This window comes from Diadema setosum, chromosome 14 (genome assembly GCF_964275005.1).
Source record: "Diadema setosum chromosome 14, eeDiaSeto1, whole genome shotgun sequence".
Classification (NCBI taxonomy): domain Eukaryota; kingdom Metazoa; phylum Echinodermata; class Echinoidea; order Diadematoida; family Diadematidae; genus Diadema; species Diadema setosum.
This window is the reverse complement of record NC_092698.1, coordinates 24364225-24389283: the sequence shown is the minus strand read 5'-3', so window position 1 is coordinate 24389283 and position 25059 is coordinate 24364225. Positions and strand designations below refer to the sequence as shown.

Here is a 25059-nt window from a genome sequence, read left to right as displayed (position 1 = left end):
AGCACAGACTTTTTTTTAGCTCTATTAACTGCAACTCATGTTGCTTTTCTCATAGTCATATATTGTTTTCAAATGAAATCATTTTTTCTTTTTTTGATGTATGTTTTTTATGACCCTGTACTACAATGTACAACATAGCATTGGGAGAGAAGGTTGACCCGACTGGTTGAATCAACCATACTTGATGTTGATTTGTTTTCATCAATGCCTAAACTTGAACAATTTACTTTTTGGATTAGTTATCCCAGTCATTTTCATACTCCTGGAAATTATAGATCTATATACATATTTATTGGTAACCAAAACAGCGCCCCCAAGTTACTGGTTATGGCGCCCCGCAACGGGGTTAAATCAATTCATTGGGTAGCAGGGCCAGGAACTAATGAACTCAAAGAGACTGTGACACTGTGCAAGAAGCTAGAGTAGATCTCTAGTACAAGTGTTAAAGTGTGTGTACATGTACACATGTACAGTTAAGTTCTGGTCGAGGTGAGGATTTAGCTTAATATTCAGAAACCACTCTATGAGATGTTAAAGAGCATGCAATTCTAAGGGGTATCAAAAAGTTTATTTGATGAAAATCGGTTTTGAAATGGCCAAGATATCCAAAAACAAGGTGAAACAAAGAGATCCTAATATTAAAAGGCGTGGCCTGTCGCCTTTTATTATAGACCTTAAATGCATATGATGTCACACGGTCTTACTAACTGAAGGGCGCCCTCCCTCAGAGGGCAAGCGATGCGTTGCTAGAGCATGCTTTTACACGCGAGGCAATGGGCATTTACACACAACATCGGTGTTTCTTTTACTGTCTTTTCTATTGCATGTAATCTACAGCCCTAGATCGGGAAATTCAAGCTTGTATAGCAAAATCAACATTTGATGTATGCATTGCACTCACCAGGTTAATGATATATCCAACATTTTGGCACAATTTTCATGAAAAAAGATGCAACTACCAGCGGTCGTAACAGCTCATCAACCTACGAATCCGTTAGCCAATCACATGTGAGGTAGATTTCTACGTGTTTTTTACTAAAACACGTACCTCGCATGTGATTGGCTGATGAAATTCAAAATGGCGACATACATTCAGCGAACGGCGATGTTGCGCTATGGATACAAATTTCTGCGATATAACCTAGGAATTCTGTAGTTACTGTGAGTATTTCGATTGCACAATGTGAGAAAATTACCCAAATATTGCTGCATAATGTGTCATGTCATGTCAAACTTGTTTGATGGTAAAAAAAAACCTGCCACTAGCCTGGGGACTGGCGGCGAGTGAGGCGATCGCCGCTAGCGCGCATAGGAAAAGCACATAACTAGCTGCACGCCTCTGCGATGTCAAGGACTTCGCTTGCCCTCTAAGATGGCGTCGCGAGAGGTTGTCAAGTGAGTGATGACGTCAATGCATAAGGTCTATTATCACTTTTTTGGATATCCCAGCAATTTGAAAACCAATTTTCATCAAATAAACCTTGAATCCTTCTTAAAATTACATGCTCTTTCATATTTCATAAGAGGTTTCTCATTATCTCACTTTGGAATGTTCAAAACAGAATGCCCACCTCAACCAGTACTGTAGAACTGTCCGTCACTGTGTCTAAGTTAAATTAGGGCCTACTCAACTGTAGGCCTACTCGGTGTTTACTACGGTAGGCACTTAAGAGGCGAGAATGCTCTGCGGGAAGTAGTTTCACCAAAGGTCACAGATATTAATTATTCATGAGCTGGCGCGGAGACTGCCGAAGCCTTATTGAATATGTATGAGGTGGGAGATTCCCTTTCCCCTGCGTTGTAAACGTACACCACCGAGTGAACGTCATGTAAACACATATCGCTTTCACAGTTGCAGCAGTGTGTGTGTGTGTGTGTGTGTGTGTGTGTGTGTGTGTGTGTGTGTGTGTGTGTGTGTCCGTCTGTCTGTCACTCACTCGAGAAATGTCCATCGACGACTCACCCTTGTTGACATCCCACAGACTCTGTACAAACATGGTTTGACGATGAGTTTGATCGTCATTGTGGTAAGGGGTGTCAAGATTTCTTCAAATAAATACTTTTAGTAACGTTAGGGCCTAACGTTAGTTGTTATTCCTTTTTTTGGGGGGGGGGTGGGTAAAATGGGCTAGATCAGAAAACACAGAAGAGTACACTCAATGTAATCAGTCATTCTTGGAAGTTCTAATTGATTCGAAGTTCATGTCAATCAACCGTTAAAAATGACAAAAAGTGCACTTCTAATGCCTATGCGAATATTACGTAAAACGAGGCGACAGTAGAGTGTGGTGAGGCGACAGTAGAGTGCGGTTTGGTCATATTGGTGAATTCACCGATGAAATTCAATTTTTAACATTAATTATTTTTAGTAGAGTGACAAGCAAAGCCCCTGGAACCGAAACTCATGTCTTTTGATGTGATTCGATCGTTAAAAATGACAACATCTTAGTATTAAGTGCTCTTCTAATGCCTATGCGTTATACACATAAAACGAGGCGACAGTAGAGTGTGGTGAGGCGACAGTAGAGTGCGGTTTGGTCATATTGGTGAATTTACCGATGAACTTGAATGTTTAGCATTAATTATTTTTAGTAGAGTGACAAACAAAGCCCCTGGAGCCAAAATTCATGTCTTTTGATGTGATTCGATTGTTAAAAATGACAACATCTTAGTATTGAGTGCTCTTCTAATGACTATGCGTTACACACAAAACGAGGCGACAGTAGAGTGTGGTGAGGCGACAGTAGAGTGCGGTTTGGTCATATTGGTGAATTTACCAATGAAATTCAATTTTTAACATTAATTATTTCTAGTAGAGTGACAAGCAAAGCCCCTGGAGCCGAAACTCATGCCTTTTGATGTGATTCGACCGTTAAAAATGACAACATCTTAGTATTGAGTGCTCTTCTAATGCCTATGCGTTATACACATAAAACGAGGCGACAGTAGAGTGTGGTGAGGCGACAGTAGAGTGCGGTTTGATCATATTGGTGAATTTACCGATGAACTTGAATTTTTAACATTAATTATTTTTAGTAGAGTGACAAGCAAAGCCCCTGGAGCCGAAACTCATGTCTTTTGATGTAATTCGATCGTTAAAAATGACAACATCTTAGTATTAAGTGCTCTTCTAATGCCTATGCGTTATACACATAAAACGAGGCGACAGTAGAGTGTGGTGAGGCGACAGTAGAGTGCGGTTTGGTCATATTGGTCAATTTACCAATGAAATTCAATTTTTAACATTAATTATTTCTAGTAGAGTGACAAACAAAGCCCCTGGAGCCGAAACTCATGTCTTTTGATGTGATTCGATAGTTAAAAATGACAACATCTTAGTATTAAGTGCTCATCTAATGCCTATGCGTTATACACATAAAACGAGGAGACAGTAGAGTGTGGTGAGGCGACAGTAGAGTGCGGTTTGGTCATATTGGTGAATTTACCGATGAACTTGAATGTTTAGCATTAATTATTTCTAGTAGAGTGACAAGCAAAGCCCCTGGAGCCGAAACTCATGCCTTTTGATGTGATTCGACCGTTAAAAATGACAACATCTTAGTATTGAGTGCTCTTCTAATGCCTATGCGTTATACCCATAAAACGAGGCGACAGTAGAGTGTGGTGAGGCGACAGTAGAGTGCGGTTTGATCATATTGGTGAATTTACCAATGAAATTCAATTTTTAACATTAATTATTTCTAGTAGAGTGACAAGCAAAGCCCCTGGAGCCGAAACTCATGCCTTTTGATGTGATTCGACCGTTAAAAATGACAACATCTTAGTATTGAGTGCTCTTCTAATGCCTATGCGTTATACACATAAAACGAGGCGACAGTAGAGTGTGGTGAGGCGACAGTAGAGTGCGGTTTGATCATATTGGTGAATTTACCGATGAACTTGAATTTTTAACATTAATTATTTTTAGTAGAGTGACAAGCAAAGCCCCTGGAGCCGAAACTCATGTCTTTTGATGTAATTCGATCGTTAAAAATGACAACATCTTAGTATTAAGTGCTCTTCTAATGCCTATGCGTTATACACATAAAACGAGGCGACAGTAGAGTGTGGTGAGGCGACAGTAGAGTGCGGTTTGGTCATATTGGTCAATTTACCAATGAAATTCAATTTTTAACATTAATTATTTCTAGTAGAGTGACAAACAAAGCCCCTGGAGCCGAAACTCATGTCTTTTGATGTGATTCGATAGTTAAAAATGACAACATCTTAGTATTAAGTGCTCATCTAATGCCTATGCGTTATACACATAAAACGAGGAGACAGTAGAGTGTGGTGAGGCGACAGTAGAGTGCGGTTTGGTCATATTGGTGAATTTACCGATGAACTTGAATGTTTAGCATTAATTATTTCTAGTAGAGTGACAAGCAAAGCCCCTGGAGCCGAAACTCATGCCTTTTGATGTGATTCGACCGTTAAAAATGACAACATCTTAGTATTGAGTGCTCTTCTAATGCCTATGCGTTATACCCATAAAACGAGGCGACAGTAGAGTGTGGTGAGGCGACAGTAGAGTGCGGTTTGATCATATTGGTGAATTTACCGATGAACTTGAATTTTTAACATTAATTATTTTTAGTAGAGTGACAAGCAAAGCACCTGGAGCCGAAACTCATGTCTTTTGATGTGATTCGATCGTTAAAAATGACAACATCTTAGTATTACGTGCTCTTCTAATGCCTATGCGTTATACACATAAAACGAGGCGACAGTAGAGTGTGGTGAGGCGACAGTAGAGTGCGGTTTGGTCATATTGGTGAATTTACCAATGAAATTCAATTTTTAACATTAATTATTTCTAGTAGAGTGACAAGCAAAGCCCCTGGAACCGAAACTCATGCCTTTTGATGTGATTCGACCGTTAAAAATGACAACATCTTAGTATTGAGTGCTCTTCTAATGCCTATGCGTTATACACATAAAACGAGGCGATAGTAGAGTGTGGTGAGGCGACAGTAGAGTGCGGTTTGATCATATTGGTGAATTTACCGATGAATTTGAATTTTTAACATTAATTATTTTTAGTAGAGTGACAAGCAAAGCCCCTGGAGCCGAAACTCATGTCTTTTGATGTAATTCGATCGTTAAAAATGACAACATCTTAGTATTAAGTGCTCTTCTAATGCCTATGCGTTATACACATAAAACGAGGCGACAGTAGAGTGTGGTGAGGCGACAGTAGAGTGCGGTTTGGTCATATTGGTCAATTTACCAATGAAATTCAATTTTTAACATTAATTATTTCTAGTAGAGTGACAAACAAAGCCCCTGGAGCCGAAACTCATGTCTTTTGATGTGATTCGATCGTTAAAAATGACAACATCTTAGTATTAAGTGCTCATCTAATGCCTATGCGTTATACACATAAAACGAGGAGACAGTAGAGTGTGGTGAGGCGACAGTAGAGTGCGGTTTGATCATTATTGGTGAATAACCGATGAACTTGAATTTTTAACATTAATTATGTAAAGAGAGTGACAAACAAAGCCCCTGGAGCCGAAACTCATGTCTTTTGATGTGATTCGATCGTTAAAAATGACAACATCTTAGTATTAAGTGCTCATCTAATGCCTATGCGTTATACACATAAAACGAGGCGACAGTAGAGTGTGGTGAGGCGACAGTAGAGTGCGGTTTGGTCATATTGGTCAATTTACCAATGAAATTCAATTTTTAACATTAATTATTTCTAGTAGAGTGACAAGCAAAGCACCTGGAGCCGAAACTCATGTCTTTTGATGTGATTCGACCGTTAAAAATGACAACATCTTAGTATTGAGTGCTCTTCTAATGCCTATGCGTTATACACATAAAACGAGGCGACAGTAGAGTGTGGTGAGGCGACAGTAGAGTGCGGTTTGGTCATATTGGTGAATTTACCAATGAAATTCAATTTTTAACATTAATTATTTCTAGTAGAGTGACAAGCAAAGCCCCTGGAGCCGAAACTCATGTCTTTTGATGTAATTCGATCGTTAAAAATGACAACATCTTAGTATTAAGTGCTCTTCTAATGCCTATGCGTTATACACATAAAACGAGGCGACAGTAGAGTGTGGTGAGGCGACAGTAGAGTGCGGTTTGGTCATATTGGTCAATTTACCAATGAAATTCAATTTTTAACATTAATTATTTCTAGTAGAGTGACAAACAAAGCCCCTGGAGCCGAAACTCATGTCTTTTGATGTGATTCGATCGTTAAAAATGACAACATCTTAGTATTAAGTGCTCATCTAATGCCTATGCGTTATACACATAAAACGAGGAGACAGTAGAGTGTGGTGAGGCGACAGTAGAGTGCGGTTTGGTCATATTGGTGAATTTACCGATGAACTTGAATGTTTAGCATTAATTATTTCTAGTAGAGTGACAAGCAAAGCCCCTGGAGCCGAAACTCATGCCTTTTGATGTGATTCGACCGTTAAAAATGACAACATCTTAGTATTGAGTGCTCTTCTAATGCCTATGCGTTATACACATAAAACGAGGCGACAGTAGAGTGTGGTGAGGCGACAGTAGAGTGCGGTTTGATCATATTGGTGAATTTACCGATGAATTTGAATTTTTAACATTAATTATTTTTAGTAGAGTGACAAGCAAAGCCCCTGGAGCCGAAACTCATGTCTTTTGATGTAATTCGATCGTTAAAAATGACAACATCTTAGTATTAAGTGCTCTTCTAATGCCTATGCGTTATATACACATAAAACGAGGCGACAGTAGAGTGTGGTGAGGCGACAGTAGAGTGCGGTTTGGTCATATTGGTCAATTTACCAATGAAATTCAATTTTTAACATTAATTATTTCTAGTAGAGTGACAAACAAAGCCCCTGGAGCCAAAACTCATGTCTTTTGATGTGATTCGATCGTTAAAAATGACAACATCTTAGTATTAAGTGCTCATCTAATGCCTATGCGTTATACACATAAAACGAGGCGACAGTAGAGTGTGGTGAGGCGACAGTAGAGTGCGGTTTGATCATATTGGTGAATTTACCGATGAACTTGAATTTTTAACATTAATTATGTAAAGAGAGTGACAATCAAAGCCCCTGGAGCCGAAACTCATGTCTTTTGATGTGATTCGATCGTTAAAAATGACAACATCTTAGTATTACGAGCTCTTCTAATGCCTATGCGTTATACACATAAAACGAGGCGACAGTAGAGTGTGGTGAGGCGACAGTAGAGTGCGGTTTGGTCATATAGGTCAATTTACCAATGAAATTCAATTTTTAACATTAATTATTTCTAGTAGAGTGACAAACAAAGCCCCTGGAGCCAAAACTCATGTCTTTTGATGTGATTCGATCGTTAAAAATGACAACATCTTAGTATTGAGTGCTCTTCTAATGCCTATGCGTTACACACAAAACGAGGCGACAGTAGAGTGTGGTGAGGCGACAGTATATGCCATGCACAGTGCCATTGAGGGGAACAGTGCAAAGAGTGTTGATCTATTTCAGGTCATTGCCTAGTAATGTCATATGGCCATTTCGGACTTGCAAAACATGTTTTTTTTTTTTTTTTTTAGGGCGGGGGGAGGCAATTACAATCTTGACTTTTTGGCTTTCACTGCAATTTGCGGCAGTGTGACCAAGAAAACGAAATAGGCTTGTCCAATGTGCCACAAGGAATGGGAAGGAATTTTATTCTACATTATCAATTCTTGCCATTGAGGTACTTTTAACTCACATGATCCAAAGGCTCAAGACAGTAAGCTATTGCCATTTGTTGTCCGTTGTCTTTCATGCTCCCCGTAAACTTTTTATGCCTCCGCTACAAAGTTGTGCCGGAGGCATTATGTTTTCAGGTTGTCCGTCCGTCCGTCTGTCCTTCCGTCCGACCGTTTTGAATTTTGTGGACAGCGTAACTAAGAAACCTTTTGAGGTACCCTTATGAAACTTGGCATGTATGTGTATTAGGGGGTGAAGTTGTGCCTACCAATTTTTGGGTGCAAATGCTCAAGGTCAACAATGCATGATGATATTATCTTGAAAGTTAGTGTATACATGTATTACCCTATTAAGAGTCTCTGGTGAAAGTTTGGGGTCATGAGGTCAAAGGTCAAAAGGTCAAGTAAAGATATTAAAACTCCACTTTTTTCTCCGTGCCCTGGAAATTGTTTGAGGTATCTTCATGGAACATACATGTACTCACTGGTCAGGGGTCAAAGATCAAGGGCAACACTTCAAAATTTTACTATTTCTATCATGGTTATGCCATGCCAGCAGGATTATTTTATTTTTTTTTACACTTGGTGTATGCATGTATAACCTAATAGAGACTCTCTGGAAAGTTTTTTTTTTCCCTTTTTTTTTTTTGCCTCAAAGGTCAAAAGGTCAAAGATCAAGTCAAAGTGCTGAACTAACTATTTCCTCCATATCTCGGAAGTGGCTCGAGTTATCTTAAAACTTAGAATTTTACGGTCAAAGGCCAGATGAAAATGGTAACAATTTACTATTCAATACAGAAATTTCACATTTTCTCCATACCTTGAAAATTACTCAATGCATGAACGTATGAATGGGCTAAAGTCAAGTTAAAGTCCTTAAATTCCAAATACATGCTCTCCTATTCATCCAATTAAACCTAGGTCAAGGAAGGTGAACATTCAACACATTTGTGACAAACTTGTCAGTTTAATATTTTGCCAATTTTGTGAAAATGTAATCACACATTGTCCACATGTACTATCTCGACCTATTAGGAGAATCATGCATTATGGCGGAGGCATACCAGTCGCCATAGCGACATTTCTAGTTTTATCTATTTCTTATTTTTTGCTTGTCAGCTTCCGCTGGTGGCTGGTAAGCACCCCCTTTTTTTGCGTTTCTCGGTGCTGGCTGCAGGGAAAGGTCAGTTTTCCTTATGAATGAACCCCCTCCCCTTGAAAATTCCGGGTGACGCCAATGGGTTTGCTGTAAGTGAACTCGTGTCAACAAAGTTCAAATGGACCTTTATACTATATACTGGTGCTTTGCTAATGTGTTAGACAAATTGCCCATTCTTACTTCAAAGAAATGGTGCAGATTTGGAACTTGGAATGGATTCTTTATCCAAATCTCAGCATCCTGACTTCTTAAAGGAATGAACTAACTTATTGTATCTGAACTCTTACACACCATTCTAGTCAAATGTTAGTAATGCACCTCAAGGTATAACAGCAAGAAAAACAGAAATATCAATTAAGTTTTGTTGTTGATCAAAATGTTAATAGTTTCAAGATGTTGGCTGATCATTGTACACTTGTTTTATTGAACAACCACAAAGGTACATCATATCTGGGAAATCTGGAAATCACAGAACATTTGATTCAATTTCAGAGAATGCTAACAAAATTGAAACTTTGGAGAATTTCTAAAGTACAAGTGTATCATTTATGCAGGTTATGTAAATGAATGAGTTAACATTTTCAACACCTGTATAATTGTACAAATTGCAAAGAATTCTCAGTTTTAATACTGACAAGATTGAACCCCCGTTTTTTTCCTTATAATCTCGTTTGTTTAACCATTGGTTCAAATATGTGAATCTATTTAGGTGAAATGCAATGTTGTTCTAATACAGTAATTATTTTTTTTTTTCAAAATCATTATTAGTGTGAGTAGTGTAACACACACTCTTGACTGCTGATTAATCCGTTTTGCAACGAATAATCTGATGGTGTGAGCATAAGATTTCCCACACATTACATTTAACAGGTGATATTCATTCATGCATAGTTTCTTTACTTATCTTCATGTTTGCAGGCGGCCTTTAAAGAAAATGATGATGTTCATGGCAGTTGGTAATTAGTGCCACTTATTAAACCTATTTGATTAAATCCAACCAATCATAAAAGTGAGATTCAAAACTGAAATAAAGTAAATGAAACTGATATCTATTTGTTTTTCTTTAATATATGGGTTTGATGGAACAATGCCCAGATGTCATTACATATCTTATTGATCTTGGCTTACGTAATTTTTTTTTTCCATCATCAGGAAGTACCGCTAAATCCTAATTTTGGCATGTACATGCATACATATATTTAATTTCCTTTTTAGATTTGAGGGAGTCAGTATCAGTTCATAAAGCAATATGGATGACTTCGATATTTGTTTCTTTCATTATGCTCAAGTCCATTATGACCAAGACCTAATTCATAATGCACTGGCTAGCCTACTGTTAGATTTTTTTTTTTTTTTTTTTTTTATAGACAGAATGAATCATCCTACTTGAAATCCACCTCTGATTGGTAGAATTGGGTGTATGCATTTTGGGCATGCATTCTTTATTTTAATGTGTGTGTTTGATCACTTTGCATATACCTGCCAAAGTTACGGAAAATAAACATAGGTATACATATGTAAATGAAACAGATGTGCATCATACAGATTGTAACTTGCAAAAAGATATACATGCTTTCACTTCCATGCTGGCAAACTGTGTAATTGTTTTAATATTCCATATCTATGGATCTTGGGACATACATGTATTACAAATGCAAGTCACTATTCAGAGATGGAATGAAAAAAGATATTACAAATTATTTCATTAGATCTGTGGCAATTTATCAGGCCAGCTATCTTATTGATCTTTTTCTGCATTTTTTTTTTTTTTACATATGAAAGAACTCATCTGAACCTACGACAAAAATTGTATTTTCCCTCTTCTGTGTTGATATTTTGTAAAGGTTGATATTAATGTGTTAATCAGAACAGATTTGGAATGGAACGAAGGAGCCTTCTTTTAAGTTGCACATGCAGATGTATCTTGCATTAGAAAGTATGTAAATCAATGAATGTTCATATTGTTGAAAATGTTTTCAATATACATGTACATGTATACAACTTTTTTCAGATTGTCTAGATTTTGATGTTGGTAGGTATGTGTGTGTGCGAAAGCTACTCAACCCAATTTGCACTCGGTATCATTTTCCTCAGAAGATGTTAACTCATCGACTGACACAATTCATTGCAAAAACAGTCCTTGACAACTACACCGGTTTTAGACCGCTTTTCTGGGTCACTATGTATGTATATGAAATTAGAGTACAATCTAATACCATGTTTTCCTCAAAGGTTACAAATTGAAATGAGCCATTTTATGTATTAGTATATGTGTGTGTGTGTGTGTGTGTGTGTGTGTGTGTGTGTGTGTGTGTGATATGTACAGCGTGTCCAAGAAAAAACGAAACCGAGTTTCATTGCAATTCTCTGCTGATTTTAATCATATATTATTTGCTCTATGAGATGTACATGGGTTGAAAGCTACACTTCTCTTCTTTCATTTGATACACAACACGTTCATAATTCATGCATGACTAAGAACAGTAGACATTGATACTATAAAATTTTCATTTGCATGAGCAAATGGCGACTTTGAATGATTTCTTCAGACTTTTTAAGCAATCTTTTGCAAAAAAGTAAAATAATAGCTTTAATATCCATTCTTTTTCCTTTCATATGATATCCCATGCGTAAAAAAATTATCAACACCTGCTCGATAAAACTCAATTTGAAAATATCTGTACATTTTACCCAGATAGATAGATAATAGATAAAGGAGCAGTTAACATTCCCGATGCCTGCCCGACTAAACGTCTAAACCCTGTCAAGAATGAAGGACTAACCACACGTGAGGGAAATATAGAAAGGAATGAAAACAGTGACATAGATTTGGGATACAAAATCATCAAAATGTGTATCATTGTTGTAAAGTTGATTTCCGATAGCCAATGGACTGCGTGCAGCCCGAGTATACTCACGATATTAGTCTTCAATGATTTTGGTTATGTCTCATAGCTTATTCTAAATAAATGACAACAAAGGCCTGTCCGTCTCATACAGCATTCTCTGTAAATACCCCCCCCCCCCACCAACATTCACTGTAGTGCTCACTACAGTTGTTTTGTGTGAATTCAATGGTACAGATGAGCCCATTGTCTAATGCTAAGTCGGGAGAGCTGAATGCTTTTCTTCGACTATCTGTAGAATTGGTAGAAATGAAGCATGCTTGCATACAAATTTTTCTCAAGCATGCATCATTCATATTTGATGTGTAAGGTCTCATATGAAAGAAGAAAATATGAATATTTGGGTTATGAACCTTGTTTTTTGCAAACGTAACGTTAAAAGTCTGAAAAATTAACTTTAAGTCACCATTTGCATGTGCAAATGATAATTTGGTAGCACCACTTCTCATCGTTCTAACTCAGTCATGCATAAACAATGAACATTAAGTTGTACATCAAATGAAAGAAGAAAAAGTTTATCTTTCCATTGATATATATCTCATAAAGAAAATGTATGATTTCAGTAATAAAAAGTTGCATCGAAACCTGGTTTTGTTTCTTCTGGGACACTGTATAATCTTTAATCATTTATATATATATATATATATATATATATATATATATACTTTCCATGCAACTTTTTTATATGTAAATATAATGTGTGTGTGTATATGTGTGTGGGCATACATTTCCCCTTCAGAGGGAATGTAAACTTGACATCCTACATTCACATTACAGATGCGCACCACAACCGGGGACACTCCCCAATTCTTGGACATGCACAAATGGTTTCAAATTGCAATATCTTTGCATACAAAGCACATTCAGATATCACAAAATTTAGCATACACCCCTCCTTGTAACGTCCACGGTTGATTATCAAACTCGTTCACACACACACACACAAATTTCATTTCAGTGTGTAAGTCCCAGGTTAGCACGAAATACACGCAAATATGTGTATGTGTGTGTGTGTATATGTTTGTATGAATGTATGTGTTGATATATATTTCGATTAATATAAAAAAGAGGTACAAACCTCGAAGTTGGAGCAAGCTAACAAAGAGACATTTCTGTGGAGCGCAAATACTAAAAGTGCAAGACTGGATGGAGTTGATGCAGAGATGTGACTGCAGAGCTCTAATGCTGGTATGGGTTTAGGAAAGGGAAAAAAAGGTTGCAAGGCTAGATGCAGAGGTGCTAGGCTGGACAAGGAGGTACTAGGCTCGCCTAGTACCTCCTTGGGCTGGATGGAGTTGGTGAAAGCGTGAGGGTATGGTGCATGCTGTAACATTGTCAAGTATGGGCTTATTGAGTGCATGCATTATACAATCGACAAGATTGGGCTGTGTATGTAGACTGGTGGGAACATCAAAGTTAAGAGTATTTACACATGGGAAGTTACTGTTTGACTTAATATTATATGTGTTGCCTCATTTACAAGGCATCCTCGGTTTCCTGCTTCTCTCTCACTGTCTCTCCTTTTCTTTCCTTCTCTCTACCCCCACCCTTGTCCCCCCTCTTTTGTCTGCTTTTGTCTCTCGTCTTAACTTCTCTACCACTTCAGTAAGTTGTGTGTCAAGAGGGCAAGAATGCCCCTCTGCAATTTGCCTTTACAACTTCATTGAGAGCAGTAATGCTGAGATGTTGTGTCTGAGCAATTTTAGCAACTATCCAAATCACTAACTTGAAGGGATTTCGGAGCAGGATGATAGTTAATAGAGAGTAGAGAATAATATATCCTTCTACTCACCATTCGTTGATTCTATAGTATAACACACAATATCTCCCGTGTTGCCGACCTGCGTCTGGAGTCGATATTGCAGGAAATCACTGTGTCCCCCACTCCAGAAAGAGGGAAAGGGGGAACAGATCCTCAGATAAGGCACTCCTCTGCTTGTACTATCCGGCTTCAGCAGCAGCAGCAGTTTAAAGTAGTAGTCTTAATGTATTCAGACTTTAATAGCCCTTGATTTGCTGCTCTTCCTCTCTCTCTCTCTCTCTCTCTCTCTCTCTCCCTCTCTCTCTCTCTGTCTTCCTCTTCCTATCTCCCATCTCTCTCCCTCTGTTTCCTTGCATCGGTATAGGATAGTGAGTGACCAAGGAATTGAGCTACTATGATACACAATAAGCAACAAGGTTCTGGATAGTAGTCTAATCGTTTATCTATAGTACGTGGGAGCTGACTTGTTAGTAGGATGCTAATGTACATTCTATCCCCCCCCCCCCTTCTTCTTCTTCTTCTTCTTCTTCTTCTTCTTCTTCTTCTTCTCTTTCTAACTTTTCCTCTGCGTGTCTCTGCACACTGTACTTTTAGAATGTAATATAAAGATGAAGAAAAGAAACCTGTATATAGTAATACTATGAAAGTAAGAAACAAGCCATGCTGCTACTACTAATAATAATAATGATAGCTGCTTATATAGCGCATACTATTCCTGGAATCTATATGTGCTTTACATGATTAAATTAGTACATACTGTGTAATGCAAAATGGTATACTAGGTTAAGTAGAAAATATCTTTCTTATAATGGTGGTGTATTTAAAACCATTATACAACAATGTATAATTTTCATTTGTCTTTGACACTATAACAGGTCTTGATCTGCCCTCTTCTGTTGGGAATAAAAATAAACCTTGCCTATATACCCAGCAGAGCTGTGAACCAACAAATTTACACTGTCGGTGAAATTTCTTGTGAGCGCATCTTGTCCTTTCCCTCTCAGAAGTTTACATACAGAAATTACTGCAGAGGTCTTAAAATATTGTTTAGTTTAAAAAAAGTTGCATGATTGGATGGAGATGTACAAGTTAACATAGATGTTATTGCAGAGCTCTATACTAACATAAGCTTAATCATGTCAAAAGACATAAGTTTCGGCTCAAGGGGCTTTGTTTGTCACTCTACTCAAATAATTAATGCTAAACATTCAAGTTCATCGGTAGTGATTAATATGACCAAACCGCACTCTACTGTCGCCTCGTTTTATGTGTGTATGCTGGACAGATGTAGTCTTCGTCGGCAGATGGCTGTTTGCGAAGATCTACACATGTTATATGTTATATGTAGCCACCTTACTTAAAGAAGAAAACTTTGAAAATGACTTTTATTTGTAAACTCTTTATAAAAGAAAAAAAGAGCGGGAAGCATTCAACGCTGTTATTTTCTCAGCCTTTCATCCCTTCTTGTCCTGTCAGTCATATCTGATCCATATCGTCAAGAGTTTGAATGCAGCTGAAAGAAGATAGTACGGCATCTGATCAGTCTAAAGTTTGTAAAGTATGGCCATTTTTATGAAATAAAGAAAATAAGATCTTTTCAATGATATTCAACAGTATGCACTCGTTTCATAACACGAAATATTTTCAAAGATATTGTCAATGTTGCCACATTTGTATAAATATAATTATATATAATTTATATGTTGTATATAGATCTATATTGTAATTTTTATGAGCTTTTGTCTGAGATATCTCGATAAAAATTGACATGTCTGTTTTCACATTATGATACAAACTCCTAATTTTGTTAACATATCTCGACAGACCATTCGTGTGACTGTGATAATAAACAAAATGTACAGTCTGGTCATATTGATATCACATGCACACGAAAAAATGGACGAGAACAATCGAACAATAGCTATTTTATTTCTGTCTTTCCTTCTCAGACAAGCAATACCCTTATTGCTATACGATGATAGACGAAGTGAATGTCAGATGCTAATCCCTTGGTGAAAAACTAATGGGTAAATAAAAGAGAAAACAGACTTTAAGAAATGATTATGTTTGTGACTTCTCATTACACTGCATGTGTTTTAAGGACGTTCCTCAGTTGAGTTTGTAAAGTGTAACCGGCATGAGTAATGATTGAACAGACATAATATGAGCTATTCAGCAAAAACTCCTTTCATCTTCGTATCATAAGGTGCTTTTCTGCATCACGCAAACACAATCAATGTCGTCGCATATTATCTGGTAGTTCCATGCATACTCTTCTGACGCAATCACTCATGCTGTACATATTTTGTATTCTTGCTTTTCTTCGTTCTTTTCTTTCTTTGTATTTTTTTTCCCATTTCTATGGGTTAATAAACCAGGGCTTGACAGTAACGGTGGCACGGGGCTATATACCAAAAACGCACGTCCGGCCAACAAAAAATGTTTTGTGGTCCGAGCCGACCGTAATGGTCATGGCGGCACAGCACTAAATCGGAATCGGGAAGCTTGATGGAAGTGGAGCTGAGCTGCTTCCATTATCAATAGCCCCTAGTCGAGGACTACTAGTTTACTATAGACTAGGTGTTAAAAACAGCAGCAACAACAACAACAAAGGATGATATTTATGACGAACATTTTACCTGTATGTCTATATACCTACAACTAAAACAATCTGAGTATCTCTGTTAACATCTAAATTAGATATAAACTTGTCATTACTAATACGAAATATTATCTTTTTAATTTTTGGTTACAAAATACCATGTCACGAAAGTAACATCAAAGAAGCATTTATCACTTGCACCATTCAGATATTAATATTTTACTACCAAATCTGGTGTAACAAACGACACGGAGAAACAATGAATTTTACGGGAGGGCCTATGGCGGTACAGCTCCAGGTGCCTTGTTTGTCACTCTACCAAAAAAATAGTTAAGGCTAAAAATTCAAGTTCATTGGTAAATTGACCAATATGACCAGAGGCGGATCCAGGAATTTCGTAAAGAGGGGGCGTGTTTACAAAAATGAAGGGGGGCGCACGCACCCCTCCCCCATATTTTCTTTTTATTTCTTTTGTTTCAACAAAAAATAAAGGGGGGGGGGGGGCGTGCGCCGTTTGTGGTCCTCCCTGGATCCGCCCCTGATGACCAAACCACACTCTACTGTCGCCTCACCGCACTCTATACTGTCGCCTCGTTTTATGTGTATAACGCATTGGCATTGTATAGAAGAGCACGTAATACTATAAGATGTTGTCATTTTTAACGGTCGAATCACATCAAAAGACATGAGTTTCGGCTCCAGGGGCTTTGTTTGTCATTCTACTAAAAATAATTAATGCTAAAAATTGAATTTCATTGGTAAATTCACCAATATGACCAAACCGCACTCTACTGTCGCCTCACCACACTCTACTGTCGCCTCGTTTTATGTGTATAACGCATAGGCATTAGAAGAGCACGTAATACTAAGATGTTGTCATTTTTAGCGGTCGAATCACATCAAAAGACATGAGTTTCGGCTCCAGGGTTTTTGTTTGTCACTCTACTAAAAATAATTAATGCTAAAAATTCAAGTTCATCGGTAAATTCACCAATATGACCGAACCGCACTCTACTGTCGCCTCACCACACTCTACTGTCGCCTCGTTTTATGTGTATAACTCATAGGCATTAGAAGAGCACGTAATACTAAGATGTTGTCATTTTTAACGGTCGAAACACATCAAAAGACATGATTTTCGGCTCCAGGTGCCTTGTTTGTCACTCTACTAAATATGATTAATGCTAAAAATTCAAGTTCATCGGTAAATTCACCAATATGACCAAACCGCACTCTACTGTCGCCTCACCACACTCTACTGTCGCCTCGTTTTATGTGCATAACGCATAGGCATTAGGAGAGCACTTAATACTAAGATGTTGTCATTTTTAACGGTGGAAACACATCAAAAGACATGATTTTCGGCTCCAGGTGCCTTGTTTGTCACTCTACTAAAAATAATGAATGTTAAAAATTCAATTTCATCGGTAAATTCACCAATATGACCAAACCGCACTCTACTGTCGCCTCACCACACTCTACTGTCTCCTCGTTTTATGTGTATAACGCATAGGCATTAGATGAGCACTTAATACTAAGATGTTGTCATTTTTAACGGTCGAATCACATCAAAAGACATGAGTTTCGGCTCCAGGGGCTTTGTTTGTCATTCTACTAAAAATAATTAATGCTAAAAATTGAATTTCATTGGTAAATTCACCAATATGACCAAACCGCACTCTACTGTCGCCTCACCACACTCTACTGTCGCCTCGTTTTATGTGTATAACGCATAGGCATTAGAAGAGCACGTAATACTAAGATGTTGTCATTTTTAGCGGTCGAATCACATCAAAAGACATGAGTTTCGGCTCCAGGGTTTTTGTTTGTCACTCTACTAAAAATAATTAATGCTAAAAATTCAAGTTCATCGGTAAATTCACCAATATCACCGAACCGCACTCTACTGTCGCCTCACCACACTCTACTGTCGCCTCGTTTTATGTGTATAACTCATGGGCATTAGAAGAGCACGTAATACTAAGATGTTGTCATTTTTAACGGTCGAAACACATCAAAAGACATGATTTTCGGCTCCAGGTGCCTTGTTTGTCACTCTACTAAATATGATTAATGCTAAAAATTCAAGTTCATCGGTAAATTCACCAATATGACCAAACCGCACTCTACTGTCGCCTCACCACACTCTACTGTCGCCTCGTTTTATGTGCATAACGCATAGGCATTAGGAGAGCACTTAATACTAAGATGTTGTCATTTTTAACGGTCGAAACACATCAAAAGACATGATTTTCGGCTCCAGGTGCCCTGTTTGTCACTCTACTAAAAATAATGAATGTTAAAAATTCAATTTCATCGGTAAATTCACCAATATGACCAAACCGCACTCTACTGTCGCCTCACCACACTCTACTGTCGCCTCGTTTTATGTGTATAACTCATAGGCATTAGAAGAGCACGTAATACTAAGATGTTGTCATTTTTAACGGTCGAAACACATCAAAAGACATGATTTTCGGCTCCAGGTGCCTTGTTTGTCACTCTACTAAATATGATTAATGCTAAAAATTCAAGTTCATCGGTAAATTCACCAATATGACCGAACCGCACTCTACTGTCGCCTCACCACACTCTACTGTCGCCTCGTTTTATGTGCATAACGCATAGGCATTAGGAGAGCACTTAATACTAAGATGTTGTCATTTTTAACGGTCGAAACACTTCAAAAGACATGATTTTCGGCTCCAGGTGCCTTGTTTGTCACTCTACTAAAAATAATGAATGTTAAAAATTCAATTTCATCGGTAAATTCACCAATATGACCAAACCGCACTCTACTGTCGCCTCACCACACTCTACTGTCTCCTCGTTTTATGTGTATAACGCATAGGCATTAGATGAGCACTTAATACTAAGATGTTGTCATTTTTAACGGTCGAATCACATCAAAAGACATGAGTTTCGGCTCCAGGGGCTTTGTTTGTCACTATACTAGAAATAATTAATGTTAAAAATTGAATTTCATTGGTAAATTCACCAATATGACCAAACCGCACTCTACTGTCGCCTCACCACACTCTACTGTCGCCTCGTTTTGTGTGTATAACGCATAGGCATTAGGAGAGCACTTAATACTAAGATGTTGTCATTTTTAACGGTGGAAACACATCAAAAGACATGATTTTCGGCTCCAGGTGCCTTGTTTGTCACTCTACTAAATATGATTAATGCTAAAAATTCAAGTTCATCGGTAAATTGACCAATATGACCAAACCGCACTCTACTGTCGCCTCACCACACTCTACTGTCGCCTCGTTTTATGTGTATAACGCATAGGCATTAGGAGAGCACTTTATACTAAGATGTTGTCATTTTTAACGGTCGAAACACATCAAAAGACATGAGTTTCGGCTCCAGGTGCCTTGTTTGTCACTCTACTAAAAATAATGAATGTTAAAAATTCAATTTCATCGGTAAATTCACCAATATGACCAAACCGCACTCTACTGTCGCCTCACCACACTCTACTGTCGCCTCGTTTTATGTGTATAACGCATAGGCATTAGATGAGCACTTAATACTAAGATGTTGTCATTTTTAACGGTCGAATCACATCAAAAGACATGAGTTTCGGCTCCAGGGGCTTTGTTTGTCACTATACTAGAAATAATTAATGTTAAAAATTGAATTTCATTGGTAAATTCACCAATATGACCAAACCGCACTCTACTGTCGCCTCACCACACTCTACTGTCGCCTCGTTTTGTGTGTATAACGCATAGGCATTAGGAGAGCACTTAATACTAAGATGTTGTCATTTTTAACGGTGGAAACACATCAAAAGACATGATTTTCGGCTCCAGGTGCCTTGTTTGTCACTCTACTAAAAATAATGAATGTTAAAAATTCAATTTCATCGGTAAATTCACCAATATGACCGAACCGCACTCTACTGTCGCCTCACCACACTCTACTGTCGCCTCGTTTTATGTGTATAACGCACAGGCATTGGAAGAGCACTTAATACTAAGATGTTGTCATTTTTAACGGTCGAATCACATCAAAAGACATGAGTTTCGGCTCCAGGGGCTTTGTTTGTCACTATACTAGAAATAATTAATGTTAAAAATTGAATTTCATTGGTAAATTCACCAATATGACCAAACCGCACTCTACTGTCGCCTCACCACACTCTACTGTCGCCTCGTTTTGTGTGTATAACGCATAGGCATTAGGAGAGCACTTAATACTAAGATGTTGTCATTTTTAACGGTGGAAACACATCAAAAGACATGATTTTCGGCTCCAGGTGCCTTGTTTGTCACTCTACTAAATATGATTAATGCTAAAAATTCAAGTTCATCGGTAAATTGACCAATATGACCAAACCGCACTCTACTGTCGCCTCACCACACTCTACTGTCGCCTCGTTTTATGTGTATAACGCATAGGCATTAGGAGAGCACTTAATACTAAGATGTTGTCATTTTTAACGGTCGAAACATATCAAAAGACATGAGTTTCGGCTCCAGGTGCCTTGTTTGTCACTCTACTAAAAATAATGAATGTTAAAAATTCAATTTCATCGGTAAATTCACCAATATGACCAAACCGCACTCTACTGTCGCCTCACCACACTCTACTGTCGCCTCGTTTTATGATTGTGTATAACGCATAGGCATTGGAAGAGCACTTAATACTAAGATGTTGTCATTTTTAACGGTCGAATCACATCAAAAGACATGAGTTTCGGCTCCAGGGGCTTTGTTTGTCACTATACTAGAAATAATTAATGTTAAAAATTGAATTTCATTGGTAAATTCACCAATATGACCAAACCGCACTCTACTGTCGCCTCGTTTTGTGTGTATAACGCATAGGCATTAGGAGAGCACTTAATACTAAGATGTTGTCATTTTTAACGGTGGAAACACATCAAAAGACATGATTTTCGGCTCCAGGTGCCTTGTTTGTCACTCTACTAAATATGATTAATGCTAAAAATTCAAGTTCATCGGTAAATTGACCAATATGACCAAACCGCACTCTACTGTCGCCTCACCACACTCTACTGTCGCCTCGTTTTATGTGTATAACGCATAGGCATTAGGAGAGCACTTAATACTAAGATGTTGTCATTTTTAACGGTCGAAACACATCAAAAGACATGAGTTTCGGCTCCAGGTGCCTTGTTTGTCACTCTACTAAAAATAATGAATGTTAAAAATTCAATTTCATCGGTAAATTCACCAATATGACCAAACCGCACTCTACTGTCGCCTCACCACACTCTACTGTCGCCTCGTTTTATGTGTATAACGCATAGGCATTAGAAGAGCACTTAATACGAAGATGTTGTCATTTTTAACGATCGAATCACATCAAAAGACATGAGTTTCGGCTCCAGGGGCTTTGTTTGTCACTATACTAGAAATAATTAATGTTAAAAATTGAATTTCATTGGTAAATTCACCAATATGACCAAACCGCACTCTACTGTCGCCTCACCACACTCTACTGTCGCCTCGTTTTGTGTGTATAACGCATAGGCATTAGGAGAGCACTTAATACTAAGATGTTGTCATTTTTAACGGTGGAAACACATCAAAAGACATGATTTTCGGCTCCAGGTGCCTTGTTTGTCACTCTACTAAAAATAATGAATGTTAAAAATTCAATTTCATCGGTAAATTCACCAATATGACCGAACCGCACTCTACTGTCGCCTCACCACACTCTACTGTCGCCTCGTTTTATGTGTATAACGCATAGGCATTGGAAGAGCACTTAATACTAAGATGTTGTCATTTTTAACGGTCGAATCACATCAAAAGACATGAGTTTCGGCTCCAGGGGCTTTGTTTGTCACTATACTAGAAATAATTAATGTTAAAAATTGAATTTCATCGGTAAATTGACCAATATGACCAGACCGCACTCTACTGTCGCCTCACCACACTCTACTGTCGCCTCGTTTTGTGTGTATAACGCATAGGCATTAGGAGAGCACTTAATACTAAGATGTTGTCATTTTTAACGGTCGAAACACATCAAAAGACATGATTTTCGGCTCCAGGTGCCTTGTTTGTCACTCTACTAAAAATAATGAATGTTAAAAATTCAATTTCATCGGTAAATTCACCAATATGACCGAACCGCACTCTACTGTCGCCTCACCACACTCTACTGTCGCCTCGTTTTATGTGTATAACGCATAGGCATTAGGAGAGCACTTAATACTAAGATGTTGTCATTTTTAACGGTCGAAACACATCAAAAGACATGATTTTCGGCTCCAGGTGCCTTGTTTTTCACTCTACTAAATATGATTAATGCTAAAAATTCAAGTTCATCGGTAAATTGACCAATATGACCGAACCGCACTCTACTGTCGCCTCAACACACTCTACTGTCGCCTCGTTTTATGTGTATAACGCATAGGTATTAGGAGAGCACTTAATACTAAGATGTCATTTTTAACGGTCGAAACACATCAAAAGACATGATTTTCGGCTCCAGGTGCCTTGTTTGTCACTCTACTAAATATGATTAATGCTAAAAATTCAAGGTCATCGGTAAATTCACCAATATGACCGAACCGCACTCTACTGTCGCCTCACCACACTCTACTGTCGCCTCGTTTTATGTGTATAACGCATAGGCATTAGGAGAGCACTTAATACTAAGATGTTGTCATTTTTAACGGTCGAAACACATCAAAAGACATGAGTTTCGGCTCCAGGTGCCTTGTTTGTCTCTCTACTAAAAATAATGAATGTTAAAAATTAAATTTCATCGGTAAATTGACCAATATGACCAGACCGCACTCTACTGTCGCCTCACCACACTCTACTGTCGCCTCGTTTTATGTGTATAACGCATAGGCATTAGAAGAGCACGTAATACTAAGATGTTGTCATTTTTAACGATCGAATCACATCAAAAGACATGAGTTTCGGCTCCAGGGTTTTGTTTGTCACTCTACCAAAAATAATTAATGCTAAAAATTCAAGTTCATCGGTAAATTCACCAATATGATCAAACCGCACTCTACTGTCGCCTCACCACACTCTACTGTCGCCTCGTTTTACGTAATATTCGCATAGGCATTAGAAGTGCACTTTTTGTCATTTTTAACGGTTGATTGAGATGAACTTCGAATCAATTAGAACTTCCAAGAATGACTGATTTCATTGAGTGTACTTTTCTGTGTTTTCTGATCTAGCCCATTTTACCCACCCCCCCCCCCCCCAAAAAAAAAGAATAACAACTAACGTTAGGCCCTAACGTTACTAAAAGTATTTATTTGAAGAAATCTTGACACCCCTTACCACAATGACGATCAAACTCATCGTCAAACCATGTTTGTACAGAGTCTGTGGGATGTCAACAAGGGTGAGTCGTCGATGGACATTCCTCGAGTGAGTGACAGACAGACGGACACACACACACACACACACACACACACACACACACACACACACTGCTGCAACTGTGAAAGCGATATGTGTTTACATGACGTTCACTCGGTGGTGTACGTTTACAACGCAGGGGAAAGGGAATCTCCCACCTCATACATATTCAATAAGGCTTCGGCAGTCTCCGCGCCAGCTCATGAATAATTAATATCTGTGACCTTTGGTGAAACTACTTCCCGCAGAGCATTCTCGCCTCTTAAGTGCCTACCGTTTACTACTGTTCAGCCTCTTTAAATGTCTTGCCCTTGCCTTGTACACAGTCAACTGAAAATTGTGACAGGCCTACGAGTACAGGACAAAGAGATTTTTCTCCTTTATAAGCTCTTTGGTACAGGATTAGAACTAGACCTCCAGCCTACAAATGCTGTAGGACACATGTAGGTAATACACACATCAAAACTTATTTAAATTTTACCAGCAGCGAACACTACGGATGGGTCTAAGGCACCTCACGTCTTGCATTTTTCATAAAAGTGTAAGGAAAATACTTGCCTTCGTTGGTTTAGAAGTGTTCTGACTATACACAGCTGACCTTTTATGATGTTGAGACCCCATTGTCGACAAAGAAAAATCAAAGTACAAAGTTAAGACTGCAAAACGTCCGGTGTCAAAGGGCTTTTATCGTCTGTTCATGTTCGGACTTTCCCAATCCAAATCCATTTGTTGTCATTAGCCACCGCCATACCGCTGCATCACGTTACCGTGCATAGAAAGGTCTAGGGTGGTCTAGGGAGCTGCTTGTGCAGCGCTAGTACATGATTGGTATGCAGCGATGCAACCGTAGTTCAACGTCTTATGAATTTGCCTCCCTCTATTGGCAAGATAACCGTCATACTGATCGTTGTTTTTGTATTTGGAGAAGACCACTGCAATTTCCAATTGCAATTTCCATTTGCAGTGGTATTCTCCAAAGAGGTTGCATAATAGAACCTCTTTGGTCTTCTCATAATCCAAAAAATTTGTGAATAAATTATAAAATTTGTGAATAAACACACTATGTTAAAAATACAAAATCATAAAAATACACGAAAGTCTAAATGTATTTCGTCTTACTATTATCTAAGTCGACGAACTTATTTCACTCCAGTCCTGAAATTTGCAATGGAGGTCAATCTGCTCAAATTCCGTTCAGAAGTCACGCAAAATAATGTGGGTTGAGTGAATGATAGCAATATCAGTAGAACACATCAGTGAAAGTTCATGAAGTTTGAGGGAAATCTTTCAAGTCCGTTTAAAGGTTAGTTTTTAGTGCAGCCATCACTTGATTAGGAGACTACCGTTTGTGACGTCACATGTTAAGAACGATATAAAGGAAATACAAAGAAAATTCAACACAATTATTCTCACTTCTACAGCATAATGAAAGAACACTTGCCTTACTTCTTTGAGAAAGCATGAGAAATGATATTTACTCTTAAAGGGACTGTACAGTAGTGGTTGAGGTGGGGGTTCATGTTTTGAACATTCCTAAGTGAGATAAGGAGAAACCTCTTATGAA

General features: G+C 38.2%; 1 protein-coding gene across 1 annotated transcript in view; it reads right to left on the bottom strand.

The window, feature by feature from the left end:
* Positions 1 to 24236, bottom strand: part of LOC140237726 (RING finger protein 32-like) — a 49470-nt gene extending 25234 nt beyond the window's left edge. Inside the window, exon 1 of the mRNA XM_072317654.1 lies at positions 24054 to 24236. Within this exon, the coding sequence (XP_072173755.1) occupies positions 24054 to 24116 (63 nt within the window). The 5' untranslated portion in view covers positions 24117 to 24236. The remainder of the gene's footprint in view (positions 1 to 24053) is intronic.
* Between the last annotated feature and the right edge of the window lie 823 nt (positions 24237 to 25059).